General features: G+C 39.3%; 1 protein-coding gene across 1 annotated transcript in view; it reads right to left on the bottom strand.

Annotated features, from left to right (window-relative positions):
• RYR3 (ryanodine receptor 3) overlaps positions 1–21,524 on the bottom strand; it is a 585,899-nt gene that overhangs the window by 391,487 nt on the left and 172,888 nt on the right. Inside the window, exons 13-16 of the mRNA XM_007940521.1 lie at positions 9,235–9,403; positions 7,741–7,876; positions 4,960–5,055; positions 3,370–3,488 (exon numbers count right to left, since the gene is read on the bottom strand). Of these exons, the coding sequence (XP_007938712.1) occupies positions 3,370–3,488; positions 4,960–5,055; positions 7,741–7,876; positions 9,235–9,403 (520 nt within the window). The remainder of the gene's footprint in view (positions 1–3,369; positions 3,489–4,959; positions 5,056–7,740; positions 7,877–9,234; positions 9,404–21,524) is intronic.

Raw genomic sequence — 21,524 nt, 5'->3', positions numbered from 1 at the left:
CTGACTTGATGGTACATAACAACAACAACAACAACCATAGACCCTTAAAGACCACTTTTATGGACTCAGGGAGATCCCCAAGCTCCAGTCTGAGAAACACTAATTTAACTTATTCTATGAAAATGTCTTTTAATTGTGAAATGTGCACTGTGAAGAGTTTTATATTTAAATCATTATAAAAATAAAAACACAAAATTAAATGTATTCTCATAGAACATGGGGACCGTGAAGAAAGTGTTCACAGCTACTGCTTGAGACACACGGGAAAGGAAATTAAACTTCAAAAACAAGTATCATTGAGTCAATTCCAACTCATGGTGACTCCATGTGTGTTGGAGTAGACCTGTGCTCCACTGGGTTTTCAGTGGCTGTGTTTTAGAAGTAGATGGCCAAGGCTTTCATCTGAAGCATCTCTGGGTGGACTTGAACCCCCAACCTTTCACCTTGCAGCTGAGTGTGTTAATTGACTATACCCACTCCTGGACTCCATAGTAAATGTGGAGTTGGGAAACCTCAACTTTGGTCCTGAACTGTCATTAATTAATTTTGTGGCCTCTGGCAAGTTGTTTAGCATTTGAGGACCCATGTTCCAGCTTTGCTTTGATTCTGTAGATATTCTAATAATATTATTTCAAAGAGTAATAGTGAAGATGAAAGAAGAGGAATGTAACACTTAGGACAGTACCTAGCATTCGTCAGCGCAAATTAAGTGTTAGCTATCATTATTAATATTATTGTTTGTTGTTTTATTGATAGAGGACCTCGAGGTCCTTTCCAGCTCTAAAATTCTGTTTTTTTTTTTTTTTTTTTTGTCACTTTTTTCATAGACTACTGACTGAATGAGATGGAGATTTTTGAAATCCTAGGACTTCAGAAGACAGAGCAATATAAACAGGAACACATTACCCTGGCATTTTCTAAGCAAAGGTAAATCATTGCAAAGGAAATCTGACTTGCACTCAGCACATTCTTTGAGAAGCTACCTCAGATACCACTGATGATGATTTGAGGCCAGATTTCTCTTTGACAATATGCCACCTCATTGGGTAATCTCTAAGGAAGGATCTGAATGCACAGCAAACAAGCCATCCCCCCAAAATCTATCAGAAGACACAAAGGGAACATCTTTGAGGAGACTCTGTGTCCCAAGATCACATTGCCCAACTTGTACTACACTGCCAGAATTTCTCAAACTGTATTGTCTCTGCAAGACTAAAGACTACTCTGCCAGTACCTCGGATATAGCATCAGATCAGATATGATTCCAAAAAAAGGATTGGAGCTTATTATGTCTCAGTTTCCTCAACTATGAAATGGGCTGGGTGATAATCAACTTGCCACTACATGACATCCATTAAATGCTCTGTGGCTTTTGGCTGAAAGAAGCCATAACCAAAGCCATAACCTATATGCATTATGTGGTATCATATACAAAAGCCTCTGGGGAAACCAAGTAAGAGCAAGTATCCAGTCAAAAAGCTCCTCTGACATTTGCATGTAGCTCTAGGCTCACACCAGGTGTTACCCGGGTAATTCCCAATTATTCTTATGAGACTTCAAAGACAGAAGGGAGCATGTCAGGATGTGGAGAAGCTGGAGTCTTAGTCTTGCTTTTGATTTATCACATTTGGGAACGCAATTACAGACTCCACATGTATCTTTCTATTTATTGCCAAGCAATTTCACAAGGGCTTAAGACCCTGGCTCTTCTGCTTCCTAAGGATGATGCCTATCATCTATGCAATACTGTAGAGGTTCATCCTCCTGGACTCCTTGAGATGCTCAAATGTACACTCCCCCAAATGAGGGTGGGCAAGGGCCAGCAGCCCAGCTGAGTTTCCTCTGCTCTACAGGAACACAGCTGTCATCTCTCATGTGTGATCATGCCATCTGCTCTTGAAATAGACTCCTGCAGCCTTTGAGTGCCTTGCCTGCCAATTAATTAGCTAGTGAAGTAGTCCCCATGTATGATGTAGATATTGAATACTTTGGATAGGTCTTTGTGTTGTAGAGACAAACTTTCATAAAACTAGAGATTTTAGGACTCTGAAAAATTAAAAAAAAACTGATACCGTTCTGCACCTTTAGTACCTTTAGTAAGTAGAAGTGGCATCATTTCCATTTCCTAGATGAAATAACTGAGATCCAATGCCACATAGCTATTTTGTAACAAAAAGTGAAACTGTCAGTTTCAGTCCTTTCACTTGTTTGTGCAGAGATTCATTTACTTGACTTCGTTTGACTCTTGGTACCTTTCACTTCATTTAACAGTAAGGCACATTGCTAAGACTTTCTACACTATTTCAATCATCAGATCCTTATATATCTTCCCTATGCAGGCACTGCTGTCGAGTCAGATATGACTCATAGTGACCCCTCCTTGGGTTTCCGAGGCAGTATCACTACGGAAGTAGATTTCCCAACCTTCCTTCCGAGAAGCTGTTTCACCCCTAAGCTCTTAGACTCTAGGATGGGTGTCAGCTCTATGTAGTTGGCCCTTGTACAAAGCCCAGCTGAGTGATCCACACAGTGAGCTGTGTGTTAAGGGTTAATGATGAGCAGGGCTTGGGGCCACCATTTGTCTGTGTCTGTCAGTTTGTCCTACTTTGGTGGTTTGCATGTTGCTATGACTCTGGAAGCTGTATCATCAGCATTTCAAAAAACAAGAGGGTCATCCATGGTTCCAAGTTTCAGCAGAGGTTCTAGACTAAGATGTTGTTGTTGTTGTTATGTACCATTGAGTTGCACCCAACTCATAGTGACCCCTCCTTGGGTTTCCAAGGCAGTATCACTATGGAAGTAGATTGCCCCATCTTCCTTCCGAGAAGTGGCTGGTGGGTTTGAACTGTCAGCCTTCTGGTTAGCAGTCAAGTGCCTTAGGCACTATGCTACCAGAGTAAGATAGACTATGAAAAAAGGCCTGGCAATCTACTACCAAAAATGAGCCAGTGGAACCCTATGGATCACAACACAATACTGCATAATATGATCCTGGAAGATGAGTCCCCTAGGTTGGAAGGCAACAATGCACTTGAGTACACCTGGGATCATGAAGATGGTGTAGGATCAAGTAGTGTCTTGTTCTGTTATACATGGGGTTGCCATGAATCAGAGCTGACTAACACCAGAGCTTGGGGAGGTAGGTGGAAATTGAGGGAGACCATCTAAGATCCAGTGTGGCTGTCTGGCTTGAAGAGTACTCCTAGGCAAGGAAGGGTTTCTTGGAACCCCAGTTTCAAAAGGTATTTATCAAAGCCAAGACAAAGAGTAGCTAATACTCTCACAGTCACATACAATGAGTTATCAAGTGCCAGAAAGGAAGAACCATGTAAAAGCAGTTACCATTGGGGTTTGTTTTTCCATACTCACCTTATGATTCCTCCCATGCTTATCCAACAGTGAAATGATAGACTTGATGTGACCCTCTGCTATCAGATTTAAGGCTTCTGGGCTCTCAATCAAGATGCAGTGCAATACTTCTAAGATACCTACATGAACACCACAAAAGTCAGTTAGACATTAAATAAGTGCAGAACTGAACATAATTCAGAAACCTCAGAATGAAAGCCCATCCAGAGGGAACAGAAATATCATCAATTATTTGAATCTATGAACTATTTCCACACAGAAAGAAGATGTATTCATCTCTGGTAGACTTTAGGAGTTTCCGGGGGGGGGGGGGGGCACAACCACTTTGTAATTTAGAGGTGAGTTTAATTTAGGACTAATGGTATCTCCTTTCTCCTGAACAAAACCCTTCTAATGTCACAATATAGAAGAATTGCTATAAAATCAAACTTTTAATTTGTTCAAACCAAACAACTCTTAATTAAAAATGAACATACAAGCAAAGAAACAGTTTACTATAGGTGCTAACAGTCTCTCAAGTGATTTAGAAAATATTCTGGGTGTTGCCCAAATACTATTTTTTCCACAAATCACCCAGAAAATTACCTTTATTTTAGATGTACTTGTGTAGCAAAGAAACCATAAGTTAAAAGCTATAGTTATAAACATTAAGGCAGTTCTGCCACCTCTTCTTGGCACACTGGATGGTTTTCTACACTAAGTGAAGGCTTAAGAAAAAGTAACTTGTGACCCCTGTGGCCTGGCACATACAAAGGTAAAAATCCAAAGGGACTTGTTGGCCAAGATCTTCATTAGTGTCACTGAGAAAAGGTCCCTTTATTTTTCTCAAGGTTGCCAAAAATTACCGTCAAAGATAATCCAGCAGATGAAAAGAGGTATTTAAGAAGAAATAGGGTTAACAAGGCATATATGTAGGTGAGTGGTCCTTGGGGAACTTCACTTGACCTATCTGTTAGAGTATCTGCCACCTACAGAGTACAAGAAAAGTATGAAAACTGTTAAGTGTCCCAGGAGGGGCCCACAGCTATCATATTCACTGAGCACCAGAAAGTCCATTACTGAGCCTTGCAATGTGGTCACTCATCACCAAAAAGGGCTATAGACACGATGTGAAGGGTGATTCCGGGGCTGAGTGATGATCATCATTTCCGCTCCTTCCATGGTCATCTTTCAGTACTGCTTCTAACCATAATAGTTAGGAGTGCAACTTGGACAGAAAGCTTAGAAACCCAGAGAGTAAGAGTGTAAGTAGCAGTAGGAGGAGGCCAGTATCATGGGGTGGAATTGAGGAAGCATGGGCAGGGGAAAGGTTCAAGGAACTAGGAAGTGAAGATGAAGGGACAAAGTGAAAATTTCCACAGAAAAAAAAAGGATTGTTATGGGCTAGAGTTATTTTTTAAGTGAAGTTGAAGGAGTAACAGAGAGCTTTAGGATTTTATTTCTTTTTGTTGAAGCAATTATTTGAGTATTATTTTCAATCCAATGGAAAAGAGAATTATTAAAATAATTCATTGTTGTTTTCTTTTTTACAACAAGGGCAAAAAGAAAACCGTTCCCTTCTCTGGTTGTAAGATTCCTATCAGGCCTTACCTGAGGAAGATTCTAGTCTGTCCAATTTACTGATTAGCCAATCAAGGTTGTTGGAGAATTGAGCACAGTTGTTTCTGTTTCCACGAATGAGTGCAGCTGAAAATAAGAAAACAGCTGATTACATAGGTTAAAGGACACAGTGATGGGCATAATAACTTGGTAAGCTGTGAAATACTTCCCCTGCTTAGTAACTAAAAAGAATTGAATGACAGTCTTCCCCTCCCCTAACCATTTCTATTTTTAAAACCAAAGACCAAACCCATTACCACTGAGTCATTTCCGACTTGTAATAACTCTATAGGACAGAGTAGAACTGACCCATAGGTTTTCCAAGGCTGTAAATTTTGACAGAAGCCGACTGCCACATCTTTTTCTCACAGAATAGCTGGTAAGTTCAAACCACTGAGCTTTCCATTATCTGCCAAGCTACACCACCTACACTTCTATATTTAGAGGAGTAAAAATCCAGCATTCATTCACTCAACTCAACAAGTATTTCTGGAGAATCTTTTATACACCAGCACTTGACTAGTTGCTGGGGAAAGGAGAGTGGAGAAGGTGGCAAGCCAATTCTCTGCTTCATGAAACTTTGACTCAACAGATAAAATAGCCAAATGAATTAATAAAATTGTTTCAGAGAGTGATGAGCAAGAAAAAAACACCTGCTTGGTTACCAATTAAAGAACTCCACTTCTCGCAATGTTTTCTTAAATCTAGTTTGAGATGTACTACATTTTAGTGTTAATGGCAAGCATTCAAATGAATATAGCTGGTTGGTTAAACTAATGAGTATGTTAAACTAAACATGTAATTCTGAAATATCTAAAATGCACCAGTAGTTGACACTGGTTTTCAAAGCTTGGTCGCCTGTTTAAGAATATACACATAACCAGAGAAATTGTTAGAAATGTAAACAAGTTGGGGCTTATCCCACATCTACTGAATCAGAAATGCCAGGGATGGGACCCATCATTTGTTTTAAGCAGCCATCCAGCTATTTCTGGTGCCTGCTCATGGTTGAGAGCCACTGGTAGACAGTAATGCAAAGGGAGGGGAAAAGAATATGCTCTCATTAAAATTTTACTCACCTAGACCAAATAATCTTCCATATGTCAACACAAGAGGAGCTCTGGTGGCACAGTGCCTACGGCATTTGACTGTTAACCAGAAGGCTGGAGTTCAAACCCACCAGTCATGCCACAGAGGGAAGACTGGGCAATCTGTTTCCATAAAGATTTACCACCTCAGAAACCCAAAAGGGGTCGCTATGAGTCAGAATTGACTGGATGGCAGAGATTTTTTTTTTTTTTTTTTTTAATGTGAAAAGAGTAGCTACTACTCTAGAATGAGTCCATATAAATCACACGGCCCCACGTTGCTTGCCTATCATGCTATCAGTGTGTTCAGGAACTGGGCTAGATGTTAGGAAAGGTTTTCTCCAGGGCCTCTGCTTTCTACCTTAGCAGTCAGTGGAGAGCAGAATTCAGTTGGGTCCTTAATCGGCTTCTCAGGTTGGCTGCAGCAAGGTGGTTAAGCAGATTGCCTGGCCTCAGACCATAGCTTCATCACTTACTACATGTATGATCTTAAAACAAGTTATGACCTCTCTGATCAGCTTCTTCATCAGTACAACAAGGATTAATGACAGAATCTACACCTCCACCAAGTGTTGCTGAGGATTAAGAAGAGATGTTACCCTGCTTGGCACATATTGCTCAGTAACTATTAGCAATAATTATGATAATCACTTTTGAGAAGGAGCTGTAGCATTACAAAACATGAGAGTTGGAAGAGACTTTACAAGGTCACATAGTGTAATGGTAATCAATCAATATGATCTTTATCATTGTGAGAGGACTCAGACTGATTTCTCTGGGCTCCGCACTAGCCTGCTCAACTTGCTGTGAGTTTCCTTTAAATGCCACATACCAAAAGGGCTGCCTTTTTACAGAATCTCAGCAACCACTGGTGGCTACCAGGCTGATACTGTTCTCCCGTTGCCTACCTTCCCCACATTGGTGGCCTGAGTCTAAGTGCTGGCCTCTGTTGCAGTAGACACCAAAATATCACCAACACAGTGTTGCAAGAAGAAAGGCTGAATACTGAAACATTCTGACTCTCCTCTTCCCATCCCCCATTTTCTTTCCGACAAAGTGAAATAAAAGTAGCAAGAATCATGACTGGCCAACAAGCAGAAAATTTAAGAGTCACCACCTTTAAAATGTAGGGAGGTTGTCGCAGGCTTTTAGAACCAGAAGGCACTATAAACGTGTTCTTGTCGTGCTCCCTTATTTTAAAGATAAGGACATTGGGGCTCAGAGAGTTAAAGTAACTGTTCATGGTTTCAGAGGTGGTTATGGCAAACTGACCTCCATCTAACTGTTTCCACTCACCGCTACCTGACCTTGTGTTCCAAGTTTGGAATGTATAAACAGCTACCAGTTGACAGCTGGGAGGTCTAGTGGCATAGGCCTAAGGCATTTGACTGCTAAACAGAAGGCTGGCGGTTCAAACCCACGAGCCACTCCTCAGAAGGAAGACTGGACAATCTATGTAGGGATAGCACCTTGGAAACCCAGGGAGGGGTCGCTATGAATTGGGTTCGACTCGAAAGCAGTGAGTTTGGTTTGGTTTTTGAGTTGACAGCTGATTAGAACCAAATGGTCAATAAAAGGACTCCAAAGCATGAGGCTAGAGGGCAACCTTGGTTTCTCATGTGAAAATCCAATACATACCCACCCTTGGAAATCGCCTGGGGAAAGGCTCTGTCCATGTACTTACCCAGTAATTTGTACAGGAGGTTCAGAATTTCTTTCCAGGCCGTGCCACTTTCTTCCCTTGCAATCCCTGCAAAGTGTGCTACACTATTGTAGATATTTAACCGATCAATGCAATTTAACACAAGGGCCAACATTCCCTGTGGAAGAGAGTTGGGAAAAAGTGAAAATTCCTGATTGCAAAAGCACGTCCCTTTTGCTCTTTCATCCCTCAAAGCATTCACCTTTGAAAGCTGAGAACACTGATATGCAAATAAATCTCCATTCTGCTGGTTAGATTTGTACTTTTTCCCTCCTAAAAACATAATATGCATTTTCATGCCTTATAGACCTAAATAGCATCCATTTTGGGAGTGAGTCAGCAATCTCTTCTGATGGGTTTGGCCCCACGTTTAGCTCAATACAAGGACATTCTGAAGAATAAGGAGCGTAAATGACTCTCACAAACGCCTGCTTTCTGTCTGGTATGAAACGGTTCTGACTCACACAGTAACAGTTTTGGATATAGTATCTATTTTTTCCTTTACATCTCAAATCAGCTCAAGAAATTCCATTCAGATACAAAACAACCCTGCTTGCTTCCCTCCTTCTGGAAAAGTAGGAAGGAATTTAGATACAATACAATCAAAAGATGATTTTCAACTACTTTCTCAGGTAATTTACAATCCTATGCCACTCAACAGTAACTTCTGTACTTAGCTGTTCTTAAATGGTAGGAAGGAGATGGCTCATGGAGTTCATTATCCTGTAAGACACACAGAATGTTCCCCAATCCAAAGTCTGCTCAGCTCAGAATAAGCAGGACTGGTTCCATGTCCCACTTCATTAAGTGCTCACTAGACAGGCTCTGCCCCAGGCATGAGGTGGTGGGAATAGTGAACAGAGTACAATGACACTGGTGCAAATCACTACATCTAAGTCCAGAGAAAGCTATGACTTGTCTAAGGACACATACAGCCAGAGGAAGAGCCAGAACTTGGAGCCAGGGCACCTCAGTTCCTAGTTAGTGTTTTTCCCCATGGTACCTCCAAGTGACTTACATGCCCAAGGTCTTACCATAAGACCTAGCATCATCTCAAACCAGCTTCACAGGCATTTCTGATGTGGTGGAACCTGGGTCCCCTGCCCCCCACCCACCCACCCCAAGCAGGCTTCCTAGGTAATTCTGATGTCTCCTAAAATTTGAGGATCACAGCCAATGTCATGCTCTAACACATGAGATTTACAGAAAATGGATTTTGGGTAACACACGTGGCAGTGAAGATTCAAAATGTAATCTGGTTTGAACGTGCCAGCCATCACTAATGTAACCAGGGGTGGCTGAGAGAGAAGGTCAGCTTCCAACTTATTCCTACCACCCCCAGTTTCCTCTCTTTCTTATTCTGTAGTGCTCTTTAATAACTATGTAATGCAGAGAGGCAAAGCTAAATTGCAGTCATGGGGACATATTAGCTCTGGAATAAAAAAGAATTACAATTATTAGATTGTTCTAGCTTACCTCTTCCTTGAAAAGATTCTGTCTGTTTTTGAGCGAGCGGAGCTTGTTTTGTTTGTCTTCGTGCTGCATCTCTTCTTCTGGGGGCTGGAAGTAGGCAATTAAGTCCTGTAGGGTCTGGAGGACTTCTTCTATGGGCAGGGTGATAGGGGCAGCTGTCCGGTTGTTTCCACTGAAATTCACAAGATTATCATGGCTTAGGCATCGGGTCTCCAGTAGGGGCCCTAACAACAACCTTTCACTGTGTACTGTGGGGTTTCTAAGTGTTCCACCATAGCCACAGTGAACTGCTTCCTAGGGCAGTTGCTCTCTGAAGGGCTATAAAACAAAGTCTGCCAACCAACAGAGCCACAGAAAAGAATACCCAAACTTAATTTTAAAGCTATTTTATAAACAAAGGGAAGTAACTCCTATTAACTCACCTATTTTCAAGCAACTTTTCCTGGTAAAATTGCTGTACTTCAGCACCCAACACCAAGTATGCCCTTGCTAAAAGTCTAATGAGGATTTCTATTTATCTGCTCTCCAAAGAGAGGATTTCAACTGTGATTAAGGCAGTGACTTAACTGGCGGCAGTTGCTTCCCTTCCATTTACCACTGGGTGTCTTCCACGCTTTCTTCTTTTCAAAAATAATCACCTTACCAACTCATAGTTCTGTTGAACTGTAACACCTTTTTGGAACAGGATAAATATGACTGGGAGAGTTTCTATGACTGGATCTCTCCTTCCATCTATCTCTGCTTTTTCTGTCCCTATGGATTTTTTTTTTTTTTTTTTTAATTTTGCTGCATGTTTTCCTCTTAAGGTTTTGTGTGCATGTGTACACCTGCCACATCCACTCAACTGCTGATGTCCTTCTAACTCTTCCCCTTCCATGAGCGGCCCTCCTTCTCTCTATCCCCTCTCTTCTTCTCAGTGTCCCTCCATCTCAACATCCTATCTCTATGCTTAGATGCCTCCTTCTCTTTTTCTCAGTGTCCTACTCCATCCAGTGTTACCTCTTGCATGCATCATATCTCCCTGTTGTGTTCCTCTTAGCATCTCTTTCTCTCTCTCTGTCAAAATTACCCCCAAAATTTTCTGATTAAATCATTTCATCAAAGAGAGATGGAAACTTCCAAAGATAACAAAGTGAGACTTCATCTTTGCATCCCCTTGGGAGAGTCGCCCCAGGAGAAAGGTAAGGAGGAGGCAGAAAAGGACCTGAGCTCTGTAGGCTGCATTATTTGGCCCAGAAAACCAGTTGAATGTGTAAATAACATCATGGACTTTCCTTGGTGGTCAACTTTTTTTTGCTTTTTAATTTTTTATTGTAATTTGAGTCAAAGTTTATAAAGCAAATCTGTTTTCCATTGAAAAATTCATACACATTTTGTTTTGTGACATTGACTGCAATCCCCACAAAGTAACAGCATTCTTCCCACTTCCTCCTGGTGTATACGTTTCTGTTTACCATTCCCATTCCTACTTTCCTATTTCTTTCTGTCCTCTGAGATTTATCCCTGGGAAAACCTTGCCCTTTTTGATCTTGTTTTATTGATTGCTGTAAGAAGTGCACACCTTCCTGTTATTGTTCACATTATAGGACTATTACTTGGCTGAAATTTGAGCCACCAGAGTGAATTCATTTCCAAGCTCGAATGGTGTCTAAGGGCTATAGTCTTGGGGGTTTCACTAGTATCTATCAGACTAGTAAACCTAGTCTTTCTGATGATTTTAAGTTTTATTCCACATTTTTCTCCTGCTCTCTCCAGGACTTCCTATTGTGATTGCTGGTCAACTTCTAATGAGTTCTCCTTCACATTTATGGTGGAATTGGTCAAAATATTTGGCTGTTAACCAAACAGCTTGTGGTTTGGACCCACTAGCCACTCTGCAGGATAAAGATAATGCAGTCTGCTTCCATAAAGATTTACAACCTTGGAAACCCCATGGGGGTAGTTCTACTCTGTCCTAAAAGGGTCACTATGAGTCAAAATCGACTTGATGGCAGTGAGTTACTTATTAATCTGGAGATATGCTATAAAGAGATTGTCAATCTACGCCTAAAGTAAAGGTTCGACAAGCTCTGAAAACATTCAGGGTGTGAGATGAAAATAATTCCAATTTTGTTCAAACGTCAAGTAAATTCAACAAGGGCAAGGCACCACTGGATTGTAAGCTTACTATGGATAGGATGCACTTATCATAAGTATGGACCCCACTTCTGGCAGTACATGGCACATGGTAGGTGCTCAGCAAATGTTTCTGACCGGGGTATCACTGCACGCAAAGACACAGGGGAAAAGAACAAAGTGAGGACATAAAGTGAAGGTTTGGGAAAAGTGGAAGTTATACGTCAACTTGGCTGGGCAGCTGGATGTAGTTATTCCCCATGAGGAGACTGGTAATCAACTCCATGGTGGAATCTGCTATGAGCAGCTGAGTAGCTGCCTAAGGTATATAAGATGACACTTTGAGAAAGGTCTTGAGTTTTTTGGATCCTGCATTTGGCTGCATCTTCATTTCAATGGCCTGTCATGTTCTCTGCCTGTCATGAGACTATTTCTGGATTTGAACTAGTGTCCTGCCGTACTGCTCCATATCTTTGGACTGTGCCATTTTACTTGTTGACCTTGGGTTTGTCAGCCTTAACAACTGCCTGAGTTAAGAGATTCCTCTATAAACCATGCAATCTTCAGCCTACATGACCATGAGACCAGAAGAACTAGATGGTGTCCCAGCTACTACTGTCAACCACTCAGAGGGAGATCTGTGTAGATGATCCTGGGCAGAGTGGGAGAACAATGTAGACCAAAACTAAAAACTATGAAAAAAAAAAAAAAAAAAAAACAGGTTTGCTGGTCTGATAGAGCCTGGTGAAACCCCTGAGACTATGGCCCCTAGCTGACCTTCAGGTCTGGAATTGAACTCACTCCTGTGGCTTCCAGCCAAATGAAAGACCAGCATATGGGCTGAACATTTTTATCATGTAGATACATTCCTCTTTGGAGAGATGAATCTTGGGAGAACAAAAGGGCAGTGTATGCACAGGGAGACCACTCGGGGGACAGGAGTGCATGGAGGGAAGGACACAGGGAAGAGGTAACTATGGGGAGGTACTGGGAAGAGAGCTGTTACAATGCAGAAAATTGCAGTCAATGTCATTAGACAAAATATGTATGAACTGCTGTATGGAAAATGAATTTGCTCTGTAAACTTTCACCCAAATCACAATTTTTTTTTCTTTTATAAATAAAGACTCTTCTAGCTCCAGTGGGCTGGGAGCAAAAGGCAGAGCTAAAGCCCAAGGTCAAGGGGCTATCACCTAGCTCCTAGGGCTGGCACTTTGAACTCAGATCTCTAGCCTCCTAAACTGTAGGAGAATAAATCCATTTGTTCAAGCCATCCCCATTTATGGTATTTTCTGTTAGAGCAGCACTAGGGGGTCAAAACAGAAGTATAAATCCCAATCAAATCAGGTATTACTTCTGACTTCTGGATCAGTGAAGAGATAAATACATTTTTGCTAAATATTTTTGGTCCAGTTCCAGGGTTTGCCTTTTTAAATTATATTTTGGGTTATTAGAGAGGTGCTGTAGTACCTAAGGAGTTTGACTGCTAACCAGAAGGCTGAAGGTTCAAACCCACCTGCCACTCCTTGGAAGGAAGGTTGGGCAATCTACTTCCTTAGAGATACCACCTCGGAAACCTAAGGAGGGGTCACTATGAATCGGACTTGATGGCAGTGAGTTTGGTTTTGAGACACACTGAAGCTGGTTGAGTAAAGAATGTTTCCTCATGCAGTGAATAGGTATTTTTGCAGTTTGATGGAGCAGCATAAGCACTCCAAGTTTTAATCTCATCACTGCCATTAATCATGTGGTATTTGGAATACCTCTAAGAGTCTCATGTTTCAATCTCATATCTGGAACATAGGGAAGGCACATTCTATGGTTGCTAAGGTCCTTCTTGCTATAAGTTTTTGTTCCATGGATTATCATCCATTGCTGAATCACTTCATTTTTCCCTTTGTAGAAAGAGCAATATAATAATCCTACATTGGAGTGAGGAAGATTACCTTGTTCTTTCAAACAAACCACATATCACATGTCCAGCAATGGTGAAAATATATGGCTCAGAGTATCTAATGTTGCTCATATTCTTACTCTAGAACCTTGACTTTGGGTAGTAAACCCAGATGTACAGGGACAAAAAAATTTGTCAATTCAGAGAAGACTATATTTGGCACCTCTCTTATACCAGCCTTCTTCCATTCCTTTCAGTCACTGTCCAATGTATTCTGTTCTTTTGCCAAGGAACTTTGTTATATTCAAGTCAGCTCCCTAGTTATTCTGAATATTTATCATAGTTTCTTATTTATATGTTGTTTCTCTCCTAAAGTTAAGCTGAGAGGAAAGCTGATAGTATTTCTCTTCAGCAGAGTTTCTGTAATTCCTTAATCCATCACTTTGTTAATCTGGCCTATTTGAATAGTTCCCAACAACTGTACAAAGGATGATGAAACAGCACAAGAAAACTTTGATTTTTCCTTCCTCATTGCTCTTTCCTGTTCCTTCCCCATTCCTTTAAACTTAATCTGTTCTCCCAGAGCATCACCCCCTACTTCTGGTTTCTGTTTGTATACAGTATGCACTATTGTAATAGTATGCACTATTGGTTTCTCAAAAGACATGGGAGATGGAAACAATTAGTCCTAGAGACTGATACACCATCCTATCTGCAGCCTATATATGACTATGAGACCAGAAGAACTAGATGGTGCCCGGCTACCAATGTCAACTACTTGGAAGGGAATCTATGTAGGAGATCCTGGATAGAGAGGGAGAACAATGTGGAACAAAACTCAAAATCATATGGAGAAAAAAAAGGGGACAGATCAGGTTTGCTCCAATAGAGCCTGGTGGAACCACTGAGACGATGGCCCCTAGTTGCCCTTCAGGTCTGGAATTGAACCCACACCTGTGGCTTCCAACCAAACAGAAGACAGGCATATGAGTTGAACATTTACCTGAGGTAGATACACTCCTTGGAGAGAACAATCGTGGGAGAAAGAGGGCTGCTTATCCACAGGGAGACAGCTCAGGGGGCAGGAGTGCACAGAGGGATGGACACGGGGAAGAGGTAACTATCCGGAGGAAGTGGGAGAGGAGCTGTCACATTGTGATAAATTGTGGTCAATGTCATGAGACAAATTGTATGTGAACTGCTGTATGGAAAATGAATTTGCTCTAAATTTTCACCCAAATCACAATTAAAGAAAAAAAAAGACATGGGAGAAAAGAAGCTATTTCTAAATTCTATTTTTTCCTGCTTTATGCCCTAGTTCTTGAAAAATCCAAGAACTATGGCTTTTGTATCCCTCATCTCTGTTGTATTTATTTATTTTCATTAGTCTTTGTTTATTTCAAAAAATTCTGTGTCTTAAAGAATCAAGAATTCCTCGCTGATGGTAAGACCTCCAGAATAGGTGAGTGAGGAGCTCAGGAAATCCTCTATTCCAAAAACACAATGATAAAACTCTGAAAATCATCAAAACAAAAACCAATCATTTCAAGACTATGAAAACTGACCAAAGGCATACAACTAAATTGAGAAGTAATTACTTTAAAAAAATTATTAAACCTTGTTAAGAACAGGGGGAGTCTATGGTATTTCAGCCTGAAGCTGTTCCCATCTCCTCCTATCCATGGCTTCAAGGCACAGAAATTCTAACAAGGTAGGGAAGGTAAGGTGCAAGGTGTACACACACTTGATAGGGACTGGAGAAGTCCCTACCTATCTATTTATCTCTGGCTGAACATGAGGCCTATGTAAAGAGGAAAATTCCAGGACAGACTTAAAAACTGAACTTTTAACATGCTATACAAACCACACACAGGTCCATCAGGAAATGGTAGGAGTCTTACTAGTTCAAAGTGTGTAACAATCAACCAAACACTAGCTTACCATTAAACTGTGCTGATTCAGGGGCAATTGGGTGGGAGGTGGAGGGGAGAAAAACAAAGGCATCAGCAGTTGCACACTGCAGGAAAGACAAAATTAGTCTGAGAAAGTTACTTAGCAAATAGTAACAAAAATCCAGCAACCACAAGAACACCTGTGGGGGGCTGCCGTATTATCTAAAGGGTTAAGTTTTCAACATAAAATTAAAAACAATGCCACCCTATACATAGAAAAAAAATAGTCAAAATCAACTCTAGAGAGAGTACTGTTGGACTTGGCAAAAGATTACTTCAAATCAACTATTATAAGTATGTTAAAAAAAACTAAAGGAAACCATGTTTAAGGAATTAACAAAAAATTTAACAATTCTTCAAATAGAGATTATCCATAAAAAGATTGAAGAACAAAATGGGAATTTTGGAGTTCAAAAATATAATAACTGCAATGAAAAATTTATTAGAAGGGCTCAGGAGAAGACTTAATCTGGTAAAAGAAAGAAGCTGTGAACTTGAAAACAGATAGAAAGAGATTATCCAATCTGAAGAACAGAGGGGAAATAAAAGACTCAGAGACTTGTGGTGCATCACCAAGCTTGCCAACGTATATGTAACTGGAGCCCTAAAAAAGAAAGAAGAGAAGACAAATTCTATGATGAAACAATGGCTGAAATCTCCCCAATTCTGATGAAATATGTTAATATATAAATAAAAAAAGTTCAACAAATTCCAAGATAAATAAAAAGTGATTTGCACTATGACTATATCACAGTTAAACTGCTAAAAGTCAAAGACAAAGAGAAAACCTTGAAAGCATCAAACAGAAAACAATTCATCATGTTCAAGAGAACCTCAATAGCATTAACAGGTGACTGTTAATGAAATAATACATGCCACAGGACAATAGGGTTACATATTCAAAGTGATGAAAGAAAAGTAAATGTCAACCAAAAATAGTATATCCAGAAAAACTACCCTTTAAAAATGAATGTAAAATAAAGCTATTTCAAGATAAAAATGAAAAAAAATTGCTGTTAGCTGACTTGCCTTGTAAGAAACACTAAAGGAAGTCCTTTAGACTGAAAGAAAATGACACCAGAAAATACCTTGACTCTAGTGAAAAAATAAAGAGCACTAGTGATTATGTAAGTAAATAAAAAATACAATGTAAATATATATTTTCTGTTTTCTTCTCATAAGTAATTCAAAAGACAATTGCATAAAACAATAATCATAAAATTGCATTGTTGGGATTATAATGTAAGATATAGTATACATGATAATACTGGCACCAAGGAGGCCGGAGAGAGATTTATTTTACTTAAGTTAGTACTTGTTTGAATATTATTTCAATTAAATACATATTGTTATCCAGAGAAACTACTAATAACTCAGAAAAGAAGGTAGTGAAGAAGAGGAACAAAAAAGATGAAGCACATAGAAAACAAACAGCAAAAGGGCAGACATAAATCCATCCACATGAACAGTTATATGTAAATGGAGTAAACGTTCCAATATAAAAGGAAAGACTGTCAGACCAGACCAAAAACAAGCAAAAACACCAGATCCAGTGTATTCTATTTATAAGAGATGTACTTTACATTCAAATACACAAATAGTTAAAAGTAAAAAGCCTGAAACAACATACTATGCAAACGGTTAACTATAATTGATAAATACGAGATACAGAATGGCCATACAAAGTAGACTTTAAGATAGAAATGCTAATAGACAACAAAGAGAGTCATTTTATAATCAAAAAAAAGGTCAACTCATCAGGAAGCTATAGCTATTATAAACATATAAGCACTCAGCAACGAAATCCTGTTTTAGTTACCTAGTGCTGCTCTGACAGAAATATACCACAAATGAGATGGTGTGAACAAACAGGAGTTTATTCACTTACAATTTTGGAGGCTTTAAGTCCAAGTTCAAAGTGCCAAGCTCTAGGGGCTGGGTGGAAGCCCGTCAACCTTAGGCTTCCACTCTGCCTCCTGCTCCTGGCCCACAGAAGCTGGAGGCTTTGCTTCACTCAAATAGCTGCTGGCTGCTGAGGCTGTCAAGCCCAAGGTCGTCAAGGAAAAAGGCACACTACCAATGTTACCAAATAACATGGCAGACCACTAATTCAAGTCTAGAAGAAGTCCCGAGATCAGCAGGGCATGGCAGGCTGTTGAATAATGACTTGGTTTTATTACACGCAGGGTTCAAGTGTGTCAAAATGCTGCAGAGCATTCCCAAGCCTTTTCCTTATACATGGGGAGCAGACCACATCCCTAAGGCAGCTACTCAGCTGCTCCAGTAGATTCCACCATGGAAATGATTGCCAGTCTCACCATGGAGAATACCTACCTTCAGCTGCCCAGCCATTCGACCAGGCCCAGCCAAGTTCACAACAACCTTAACTACCATAATTCCCCAAATACATGAAGCACAAATTGACAAAATTGAAGAAGAAAGAGTCAATTCAACAAAAATGATGATTTCAATATGTCATTCTCAATCAAGTAATGTAATAAACCCTCTCAACTAAGGACAAAAATCATATGATCATCTCAATTAAAACAAAACAAAACAAAAAACCAACACACTGCCATTGAGTTGAATCTAACTCACAGTGACTCCTCCCTGGGTTTCCAAGGCAGTGTCTGTATGGAAGTAGATTGCCCAGTCTTTCTTCCAAACAGTGGCTGGTGAGTTCGAACTGCCAACCTTCTGGTTAGCAGTCAAATGCCTTAGGCACTACGCCATCAGAGCTCCCATCACAATAGGGTAAGAAAAAACATTTGACAAAATATAGTGTCTGATGAAGATAGAAGCTCTCAACAAATTTAGAATGAATGTCTTCAAACTGATAAGAACTCTGCAGTTAACTTCATACATTATTTTGAAAGAAGGTTGGGCAATCTACTTCTGTAGTGATACTGCCTCAGAAACCGAAGGAGGGGTTGCTGTGGGTCAGATCTGACTCCATGGCAAGGGTTGCCTTTTTGTAATAACAGGAATAAGACACGTAATTTCACTCTCTCCACTTCTATTATTCTACATTGTATTTAAGGTTCTAGCCAGTGCAATTATGCAAGAAAAAGGAAAAGAAAAAAAAAGTGTCATTATTGTAAAGAAAAAAGTAAAATTCTCTTTATTCAGAGATAAAAGATCATGAATGTAGATGATCATGTATGTAGACAAGTCTAAAGAATACAAACACACACACACACACAACATTATACCTAATAAACAACTTCAACTAGGTCATGGTACATTAGATCAATATTTAAAATAATCTATTTCCTATATACTAGCACTTCTATCCTCCAGCCATGACCAATTTGAAAATGAAAATAACAATTCCATTTGTACTATCACCAAAACAAAAACAAAACCTTAAGAATTACTTTCACAAAAGAAGTACAGAACTTTACACTGAAAATGACAAAATCTTGCTGGCAGGAACTAAAAGACTCATTAAATGGAAAGACATTTCAAGTTTATGGATTGGAACACTTAATATTGTCACAACAGCACTTTTTCCAAAATTGATCTATAAGCTTCCATTCAATGTCTATCAAAATCTCAGCAGATATTTTTGCAGATACTGAGAAATTCACCCCAAAACTTGTATAGAAGTGCAAAGGACCCAGAAGAGTCTAAATAATTTTGAAATAAAGTATAATTGGAGGATTCACTGTACCTGATTTCAATAGTTACTATAAAGCAACAGTAATCAAACTCAATTAGGAAGACTTACTAACAAGTTAGGGTATATGGATGCATATCAACTGGGATGTTTCAACAAATGGCTGCAATGCCAGAGGAGCTCAATTATCTGTGACAAGAAATTTAGAGGACTGGTACCTGGCCACCTAAGTGGAAGGGATCCATGTTTACGCCTATTCCAAAGAAAAAAGATCCAAAAGAATGTGGAAATTATTGAACAGTATCATTAAAATCACACTAAGTTTGCTAAACATAATTAAAAAATGGTTGCAGCAGTACATAAATAGGGAAGTGCCAGAAATTAAAGCCAGATTAGAAGAGGATGTGGAATGAAGGAGATGAAAAGATGGATGGATCTTAGCCAAAAGCTATTAATACCAGAAAGATGACCCATGTTTTTACTGACTATGCAAAGGCATTTGACTGTATAGATCATACAAATTAAGGATAACATTGCACAGAATGGGAATTTCAGAATGTTCAATTGGGCTTATAAAGAACCTGTACATAGATCAAGAAGCAGTTGTTTGAACAGCACAAGGGGATACTTTGTGGTTTAAAATCAGGAAAAGTGTGTGCCATGGTGGTATCCTTTTTCCATGCACATTCAATCTACATGCTAGGCAAATAATCCAAGAAGCTAGACTACATGAAGATGAATACAGCATCAGGCTTGGATGAAGAAGACTCATTAACAACCTGCAAAATGCAGATGACACAAACCTTGCTTGCTGAAAGTGAAGTTAACTTGAAGCCATTACTGAAGGTAAGACTACAGCCTTCAGTATAGATTACACCTCAACAAAAAGAAAACAAAAATATTCAAAACTAGACCAATAAACATCAGGATAAACAGAGAAAATACTGAAATTGTTAAAGATTTCACTTTACTTCTATCTACAATCAACATCTGTAGCAGCAGCAGTCAAGAAATTAAATGATGCATTGCTTTGACAAAATCTACTGCAAAATACCTCTCCTAAAGTTCCACAAAGTAAAGATGTCATTTTTATGACTAAGATGTGCCTGAAACCAAGCCATGGTATTTTCAGTTGCCTTGTATTCATGTGAAAGCTGGAAAATGAAAAAATAAGACATAAGAAGAAATGATACATCTGAATACTGACTATTGCAGTGGCAAAGAATATTGGCTATCCCATGGACTGCCAGAACAATGAGGAAGTCTGTTTTTGAAGAAATAAAAGTGGGATGCTTCTTAGAAGTGAGAATGCTGAGACTGTCTTCCCTCCTTTGGAAACATCATTAGGAAAGACCACTCCCTAGAAAAGGACATTATGTTTGGTAAAGTAAAGGGTGAGTACAAATGACAGAAACTCTCAATAAGACGGACACACACAGCAGATGCAATGGTGGGCATATCTAAGATCATGAAGATTGCACAGGACTGGGCAATGTTTCATTCTGTTGTACACAAAGTCTCCATGAGTCTGAGCTGACTCAATAGCAACTAACAACAACAGTAATGAAGACAGTGTTGTTTTGGCATAATTACGGACTTACAGTCAATGGAACAGAATTGAAGGTCTAGAAATAACCCTTATACTTATGATCACCCAATTTTTGATAAAGGTACTGAGAAAATCTGGTGAGGAAAAGATAATCTTTTCAAATTGTGACAATTTTTCAAGTTGTGCTGGGGCAATCAGATACTGAAATTCAAAAATTAATTTAAACCATTACCGCCCACCTTACATGAAAATTAACTCAAAACAGTTCACAGAACTAAATGTAAGAGCTAGGATTATGAAAGTTTTAGGAAAAAGCCTTTTGGACTTTGGGTAGGGCAAAGAATTCATAAATACCCATCAAAAGCATAATTTATCAACAAAAATAATGTTAAATAAGACTTTATCAAAATTAGAAATGTTTGTGCTTCAAAGACACCAGTAAGAAAATGAGAAGAAAAGCCACAAACTAGGGCTATATGTGCAAATCATAACTCTGATTTTAAAAAAAACAAAAACAAAAATGTGTAACCAGAGGTAATAAAGAGCTCTCACTAGAAGACAAAAACCCAATTAAAAAATTGGTGTATCACTTGATTAGACATTTTGCAAAGATATATGAATGAATAATAAGCACATGGAAAGATGTTCAATATTATTAGTCATTTTAGAAACGTTAACTAAAACCACAATGAGATACCACTTCATACCCACTAGAATGGCTATAATCAAAAAAGTAAGTGACAAATGGAGATGGAGATGTGGAAAAATCAGAACTCTCATACATTTCTAAAGGAAACGTGAAATGATGCATCCAATTTGGAAAACAATTTTTCACTGTCTTAAAAAGTTAAATTAAAATTCACATACAAGCCAGTGATTTCATTCCTAGGTATATGCCCAAGAGAAATGAACATATATGCCCAAAGACATTCAGACTAGTATTCATAGCAGCATTATTCTTAATAGCCCCAAATGGAAACCACCCAAATGTTCATCAACTAATGAATGAGTACACAAAGTGTGTTGTGTACCATGTTATTTTATGTTTTGATTATAGCCATCCTAATGGATATGAGGGAGCTCTGGTAGCATAGTGCCTAAGGCACTTGGCTGCTAAGCAGAAGGCTGGTGGGTCAAACCCACCAGCCACTCCTTGGAAGGAAG

This window comes from Orycteropus afer, unplaced genomic scaffold, assembly GCF_000298275.1.
Source record: "Orycteropus afer afer isolate SDZICR_OR568_19922 unplaced genomic scaffold, OryAfe1.0 scaffold00068, whole genome shotgun sequence".
NCBI classification, from domain to species: Eukaryota; Metazoa; Chordata; class Mammalia; order Tubulidentata; family Orycteropodidae; genus Orycteropus; species Orycteropus afer.
This window is presented reverse-complemented; position numbering and strand designations above follow the sequence as displayed.